Source organism: Prorops nasuta, unplaced genomic scaffold (assembly GCF_024137725.1).
Source record: "Prorops nasuta isolate Cenicafe-Biocafe unplaced genomic scaffold, Cenicafe_Pnas_1.2 PNAS00262, whole genome shotgun sequence".
Classification (NCBI taxonomy): Eukaryota; Metazoa; Arthropoda; class Insecta; order Hymenoptera; family Bethylidae; genus Prorops; species Prorops nasuta.
In genome coordinates, this window is record NW_027117058.1 from 11,978 (window position 1) to 20,556 (window position 8,579).

Here is an 8,579-nt window from a genome sequence, read left to right on the forward strand (position 1 = left end):
TTTTAAATCTACGTTATTAGGCAAACCTTTCGTTTTTAAATAGGGAAGTTCAGGAGCTCTCACAGGTAAAGGAATAAACCAATAACAAAACTTGTTTTCACTTTTTAAATTTAGTGTATATTATATACTCTAAATACAGGATGTTTTTAAAGTCCCGGACCCTTTAAATACTTTGGAAACTAAACGTTTTTGAAAAAAAATGTTTAAGAAATAATTTGTATTACTTTAAAACATCTATTAATTAGTGTCTTTTTCATGGTTTATACCTTGAATGAAATGTTTAAGGTCATGTGAAAGTCCCTATTTTCAATTGCATATTATTGAAGCTTATTTGAAAAACTTTCCAAAACACTTTCAAAAAGTTATCATTTCATTCTATCTTTAGGGTGAGTCCGACCAAAACCTGTAAGGTAAAATTTTACCATGTAGGATTGCCAATTTTTCGAAAATACGTATGCTGATTGGCTAATTCACAGCAAATTGGCAATCCTACATTGTAAAATTTTATTTTTACAGGATTTGGTCGGACTCACCCTTAGATATTTCGATTTTAAATTGAACAAAGGTATAGATTTGGTTGAAGAGTCAGCTGAAGTCAGCTGAAGTAGTGTGAATGACCGTCAGGCAGCTGACGCGTTAACCGCGTTGTTACTCACCTGTACTTAAACACACATTCAAATAGAAATATTTAATAAACGACAACAGAATAGTACATTTACAAATGTTTTGGAAGGCCCTTGAATAAGAAAAAATATACGATAAAAAATAGTGGTTTCGTTAAAAGAAAAAATGAAGGTAGCCTTCTCATTAGTTCGGTTCGCATGACCTTCAACGTCGCACCCCCAATTAAGCATAAGGAAACGTTTGATAAAGTTTTATAAATCTAATAGAATTATTCCTAAAAATTTGTTTCCTAAAATATTTAGTTTTCGAATTATTGAGGGGGTCCAGGATTTTTGACATACCTTGTATACTATATTAAAGATTTCGTGTATCGATGCAATCACACAACAGAAAAAAATATCCACTTAATAAAAGGCATAAAATTAAGCAAAATAATGGAATGAGAGTTTAATGAAAAAATGTTCATTATAATACGTTACACAGTGTCTATTTTTAAATACAATATATTACAGAGAAACACACAGTTATAATTTATTGTTAATATTATGTCTATAATTTTATAATAATCTTAAAAGTAATTATTATTATCAATGTATTTTGTTTATTATTACTCTCAATGCTGACCTCAAGGTATACATTCATAAGGTAGCATCGAGGCTGTGTAATGGGAGACTAATTAATGTATTTTTTATTAGGACAGTTTTATCGTAGCTCATTACATTTTAATCCCCAGTAGCTGTGCAACAGTAACTGTGATATATTTTGTAATAAATAGTATAACACGAAAGTAAATATTATGCTACTGCGGCAGTGTGCTTTCTGGATTCTGGGCAAAGGGGCTTTTTCAATCTAATTAATGGGACTATCTTAACTAATATACTACAAGACAGACCCCTTCCCTCTATCCCGAATTGTGTGATGGCTATGTGATGAAGACTGTATCAACAAGCAACATGTATATTAGAAATAATTTTTTTTGTCGATAAGAGTCACGGGTAACGATTATGATTTGACTTTAATTTTACAGTATGAGTAATATTTAATTTTTCAATTATAGAGCATTAAATGTTACAACATAATTGGAAGTGTGATACGTACAGATAAAACTATTTAAAAAGAATATGGGTACAAAAACTGCCTTCATCGTGACGGAAAAAGACAAATCCTGATTTACATCTCACACAAATACTTTTGCGAGAGCATCGGCACCAGCGCTTGCTATAAACGGCCGAGTTGGATGGAACGCTACATCTAAAATACTTTCATCAAATTTTTTACGATGTGCTGTTATTTCTTGAACACAAGTCCTATTATCCATGTTCCATAATCTTATACTGCAGTCATGGCCTATAAATTTAATTAATAACATAAGACATTGAACAGTTCCAAAATGTGCACAAGATTAGGATTACTTTTAATCGCGGCTACTCACTTCCTGATAGTAGATATAGACCATGTGGATCCATAGCAAGACTAGTAACAGCGTCAAGATGAGCAACCATGGCGTGAGCAAGAGTAGCCGACCGATGATCATAAAATCTTATGTGTCTATCCTCGTGAGCAGTAATAACTAACGGTATGGTAGGATGGACTACGACACGATTAATACCTTTTGTTTCGTTGGTTTCAAAACGGGTAATCGAAGCACCAGTCTCTGTATCGAATACCACCCATGCTCCTTCGTAAGAAACCACTAATCTATGTGGTTCATCTTGTATAAAGTCTACAGAAGTTGGTATTCCATCTGAAATAAGTATTTCATTGCAAAATATACCATATTAAAAAGATTTAAAACATCACAACTATGAAAAAAGAAGAAATAACAACCTTGTTCAGAAACATATGTATGAAGAAGGGGTGATTTACTGTGTGGACTCCATAATTTTACAGTGCCATCAGAACTAATAGATAACAATAGGTTGCGTTCATTGTTCATGCTTAATCCCCAAACTGCGTCCTTGTGTCCTGTTAACGTTTGGCTAAGGACACTTGGCTCATATGCATCGTACGGATCTATATTAGCAGATGGTAGGGACCAACAATGAATGTTACCGTCCAATCCACCACTATAACAACGATTGCCTGTGCCGCACATAGCTAAACACAATACAGGGCCGGTATGTGATCTAAATGTGTAAAGCGGCTCAACGTCAAGCGAAACAGACCTATCAATAAACATTATTTTATTAATGTTTGCCAAAACCTTTAACTTATCTCTTCAGTCACAGCAATTTGCTTATAAATCAATTTGTAACCATGCCAGAAAACTAATCGTTAAACATAAAATATTAATAAGTATTAGAAACAATTATATTTATTAATATAAGACTCTTTACAAAAAAAAATAAGATTCTTACTTTTTCGCTGGTACAGTCTTGTGCAAATTCCATAATTTCAATGTATGATCGTCACTCGCAGTTATAAGAACTGGTTCCAACGGATGGAAGACGAGAGCTCTGACACAATCAAAGTGCGAACGCAATGTATACTTTGCGTTCCACGTTTTTCTGAATGATGCTTCTCTTTTAACAATCTAACAACAACAATAAAAATATATGCATATTAGGATGATTCATAAGAAGCCGATTGTTTTTTTTTATCGCACAAGTAAAATTTGTTTCTATACATTGAAATAAAACTTCTCATCAAAGTTGAGTTCAGCAGCTTAATTTTGAAAGGTGGCGCAATAAACTTTAAATATTTTTTTGTTCCGTTTATAAGTTAAAGTCGTAAAAGAATGTTTAATTACCTGCATTCAAATGTTCATTATCAATTTTACATCATTAAATTGTCGAAAATGTTATATTCAAATTGATATTAAAATCCGAATAATTACAACATATAATTTTTAGAAAGAGAAATAAATAGAGAAACGTATTGACAATATAAAATCTTTTAAAGTAAAAAAAAAATAATAACAAATCAGAACTGCGCCAATTCAACTTTGTTGCAGAGATTTATTTTGATATATAGAAACAAATTTTAATTATGCAATAAAACAAAATCTACTTTTTTTAACTACCCTAATGTATATACAAATGTGTGTTAAAAAGTAGTGATTTCAATTATTTACTGTGATACATACATCGTAGGATAGCTCTGTTTCATTATTGACACATAACTGTTCTAATTCTCCGAGCTCCAATACAACCGGATCATTACCTTCTTTATTTTGATTTCTGGTATCTGGTTGCATACCTCTATGTAATGCATCTAAAAAAAAAGGAAAATAATAGTAAGAGTTAAATGAAGTAGAACTTTAAAATACGTTATCAAATTATAATTCTAACTCCATTCGTTAGACTCGATTTCAAGGTGCATAGGCGGTGTTTCTTCAATGTCAGTAAGGCGATTGAATTCATTCAGAACCTCTTCAGTTTCAGTATCTATATCTTCTGTAAGACGAAGCGCTGCCTACGTAATACATTAAACATTAGTATGTACGTGCAGATAAATATACTCGCGTAATAGAATTTGAAATTGAATTTGTGCATCGTACCTTTTTTGGTTTTGGTTCTGCATTGGTATTATAAATCTCATCTTCTACATCACCTTCTTCTTCCTCCATATCCATATCATTATCACTTAGGAACTCAAAATTTGACATAACTGCTGCTTGTGTATCTAATATCATTGCTTCTGCTATTGAGCTTGGCTGTAACTCAAAAGATGAATAATATCAAATATCAATAACTTTTCTGTTGAGCCTACATATTTATAATAGTATAACGGAATAGCTACGGACTACAAGAGCTTCTCGTTACGCTTCTGCAAAATTTCCTCAATAAATACCCACTAGCTCTATTCCCGGTATTTTTATTTTCTCAAGATTCGCCAAGCCCAAACAAAGAGCAAAGCTAATCCGTGCACAATACGCGACGTAAAAGAAAGACATATTAAATAAAAAAAAAAACTTTACGTGTATTTAACGAAACTTGAAAAAAATCGACTTCTTTTTTCAATAAGCTTTCATCCCCAATTGTGTGTATGAAAGGTGGAAACTTAACGAAACATTAATATATAAAATAAAACGCACGTAAAACAAAGGATGAATGTATAATTTCTTTTTCTCTAAATTATACTTTCTGCATTTTCAATATTATATTGTTCATATTAGCTACATTCCTTACGCTTTCTAAACTTTTTGCATTTTTATCTTTATCTGTTATATAAGTTGATACCATTCAATGTGCACAAAGTGTAAAAAGTGATATAATTTTTTTGTTAAAATAAACAAACTTAATTGTGAAATATGAATTTGTAAAATGTAACATATGACACAAGTTTTTGAAATGTTTGGAAAAGAAAGGTATATAAATTTGACTGCTATTAGAAATATTTGATAAAACTGAATAAAATTTGTGTTTAAAAATAGGCAGAGCTAAAATACAGTTGTAATTACTGTTGTAGAACATGTAATTATTCATTAAGTTTTTATTATGTTGATGAAAAATCTTGCTTCTTAAGTTAGTTAATTTGAATTTATTTCTCTTATGCGTAACTTATAGTAATAAAACCAAAGGTATTGATTACGATGATTAAGAAAAATTGGTACTAAATTATTATTTAAAAGAAACATGTTACTTAAGACTAACCCATCCACAGTTTATTGTCAAAATTAAAAAAAAAAAACGATTTTATACTTTATTTACCTCTACCTTTTTTCGATCTGGTTGATTAATTCTTTTATCATAGTTTCCTTTATTTAAATATCTTTCATGATGCTGATTTCCATTTAATGCTGAAGTATTTACTTCTTCAGAATTTGCATTATTATTTAATCCCAAAAGAGATCTTACTCTGTTTGAACGTACATCTATTATTGTATCTGTATAACCAATTTCTTGTAAATATCTGAAAAAAAGTATAATGTTGTGGAGTTGATAATTGAGGCAGTGGATTATAGAACTGCCTCTGCTTCTAGTATAATAGGTAGTAAGGCAATAACCTTTGTGGTGATTAGTCAATTTTAAATTACAAAAAAATATTAAACAAAGAATTGCATAATATTGTAACAAATTAAATTCTTCTCACAATCGATTCAGTATCCATTTTAAGATTACTTCATACAAAATACAACCTACTAGCCTAACGCAGAGACAGTTCTACAATCTATTGTTTTTGTTGATATATAATAATATATTTTAAGGGTATAATTTATCCTTTTAACTTACTGCCTCAAAAGCTGACGACCCTGTCGCCAGCTGACATTACTAACTGAAGTATATGACTGCTCCCCATCACTACCACCACCATCAGAAGCACCTCCTGTGCTACCTTCTTCATAATTCAGTGGCTTTCCATCCCCTGGTATGACTAAATCAGTACCATACTTCAATTTATGATACCTTGCTCTGGAATTGTAAAACTCAATCAATAATGTTTATGAAATTACAGAAAGGAATTATAAGTAATGTACCAATTTTTAAATTGCTAAAGCTTACCGTTCCTGTTTAAGTGCATATTCCAACATCTTTATTCTCCTTACTAAATCATTCTTTAAATTTTCTTGACCCTTCCTTTCTCCTTGCAAAAAGGCTATCCTAGCCTAAAAAAGAAAAATTAAGTCAGTCTGTATATATATATATATATATATATCTCTCTCTCTTAAATGAAACAGTCAAATAATACAAGTGATAAGAACATTTCTATTAAACTGTTAAAAGAAAAATTGCTGAGTCATATTGCTGAACTTAATAATCAATCTATTTCAAGCAAAATTAACTATCACAAGGTAGCTAGTAACATTTTTCATCAAACAAACTTTGGCTTAAGTTTATAGGGCTTCTAGAATAATCAGATTTAATCAGTGTCACCCAAAAGCTTTATATACAGATGTCACAGCTATACCACAAATTGTAATGTGAAAATTCTATTATACAGACAGGAATAACATTTTTAATTGTGTAATGTCCCTAAAGAAATATTTTATACCAATACAAATGTTATTAAACAAAATCTTATATTACAGCAATCAACATCCAATATTATCAAGAGATATGAAATATACCTAAATAGCAAAAATTAAAACTCTTTACTGTATTTAAAAATTAACAATGTTTTTGAAGGAAAATAATTAGCTTTTGAATTACTAATAGAGTTGTGCATTGATTGGAGATTGAAAAGTTGAAGGAAAGCTTGGATTATGGGATAGTTAATCAAAAAAATTAATATACATTGACAGATAACGTTAAAATAGACGCACGAAGCACAAGGAGAGCCGTCAGGGTACTAAAGCAGGGAAATGATCGCGGAAAAGAAATTAAATAAATAACGGTAGATAGTACGAGAAGAATAAAAGGTGATATGTAAAAAAGTTGAAAGGGAAAATACCTGAAATTCTGCCCTGTCAAGTTCCCACTGGGACCTTTCTAGCTCAAAGCGGGCCCATTCATGTTGAATAAAATGTAGAATACCAGGCATCGAGTACTGTGGTGGTTGATCCTCTTTAGTGTCTCCATTGCTGCCATTGTCACTACCCTGATTTTTATTGTTCGTCAAGGAAATGTTTGCACCACCAGTCAATTGTCCATTGTGATTTTGCGACGCGGAACTGGAGTTATCCTCCATTGTAGAAGCACAAGATAAGCTGGGTACCTTCATTTCATGAAAAGGCAGCCATTACACCAACTTCTCTTTCCATCGAGGCCCAGAGAGTGCTCTTCTGTCGGATGTTTCGATCGAACGGGAGAGAACTTTCGTGTACCATAAAGATTTAATTTACAATACCACACCTGACTCCTTCAAGCTATCTTCCACCAATATTAAACAAATTATGTCCGATGTCTAGATAGCAAAATGATCTATTATTATTTCTATCGCGACCACTTCGATGAGTGAAAGTTATTTCACGGCACAGCACTCCGCACTCAGCACAGTCGGCACTCACCTCTTTCTCTATCACTCTATCTCATCTCTCTCTCTCTCTCTCTCTCTCTCTCTCTCCCCTTCCTTTCATTTTCTGTGTCTCTCACAGTTTCCCTCCTTCTCTCTCTCTCATTCTCTCTTTAATACTATTGAGCACTATCTTCACACAGTATGCTGCTCGGCTCGCTCCGATTTTTCTGTATACTCTATTACGTATACACTATACATATAGTATTCTTTACATTAGTGAGGTAACTCCTACTTCTTACTCTCCGATTTTACAAAATTCATTGAGTAATATATTTTTTTATCTCAATATATAATATTTATTGTTTACTTATGCTTAATATGATTAATTTTAATTTAAATGTTATTAAAACCATATTGTCTTGCCATATATACAACCGAGCTGTAATTATACACACTACATATTAGTTTGGTATCTTTTACATGTACATACAGTAATCGCCAGGTATGGCTTTCCCATAATTTTTCGATGCTTTTAGGAATCGCATTAAAAAGACCAGCCCTTTTACTTCGCGCACCTAAAGCCTACAGCACACTATGCTGGATTTCGTGCTAGAATGCTTGCTAGATTTGTGAGGACCAATGAGATTATTATATTTAATTCACAACTGAATCATCATTGGTCTTCACAATTCTAGCAAGCATTCTAGCACGAAATCCAGCATAGTGTGCCGTAGGCTTAACTCACTCGCTTATTGCTTCGTTCGTATGTATATACTACAACTATAAATTGAATCGTGTGTGCTTTCAGCTATAGTGTATAGTAATCATTTTCCATGTTAAATTACAGAGTGAAGCAGCTGAACCACATACATACGACTCAATTTTCCACTGATTTCCCACTGTGCACTACATACAGGGTCTTTTCCTAACAGCGGAGCATAGGAGATTCGTGTTAGTTGACTATAGCACTCGGAATGATCGAATCTGAGAGCGCTGATTGGTCAATATTACGTAGTACCAACTTACACCATAGGAAATTGATTCGGCGACCTTTCAGTTAACTTCACTTCGTACTTTCTCTACGAATTTCAAAGACGGCGATCAATTTTCCACAGTGT

General features: G+C 32.2%; 1 protein-coding gene across 3 annotated transcripts; it reads right to left on the minus strand.

Annotated features, from left to right (window-relative positions):
• Positions 1–340: 340 nt before the first annotated feature.
• On the minus strand, positions 341–7,530 carry LOC136785338 (striatin-3-like). Of its 3 annotated transcripts, none has more exons than XM_066746381.1 (11): positions 6,958–7,530; positions 6,069–6,172; positions 5,799–5,978; positions 5,277–5,478; positions 4,124–4,285; positions 3,915–4,038; positions 3,710–3,837; positions 2,982–3,157; positions 2,452–2,789; positions 2,057–2,368; positions 341–1,971 (listed from the first exon to the last, which is right to left on the minus strand). In XM_066746381.1, the coding sequence occupies exons 1-11, from the start codon at positions 7,225–7,227 to the stop codon at positions 1,802–1,804; spliced, it is 2,166 nt and encodes a 721-aa protein (XP_066602478.1). In that variant the 5' UTR covers positions 7,228–7,530; the 3' UTR covers positions 341–1,801. The 3 variants fall into 3 exon arrangements, with proteins under 3 accessions (XP_066602478.1, XP_066602479.1, XP_066602480.1); XM_066746382.1 differs by having other exon boundaries at positions 344–1,971; positions 4,124–4,279; XM_066746383.1 differs by having other exon boundaries at positions 346–1,971; positions 4,124–4,279; positions 5,283–5,478; positions 6,958–7,529.
• Between the last annotated feature and the right edge of the window lie 1,049 nt (positions 7,531–8,579).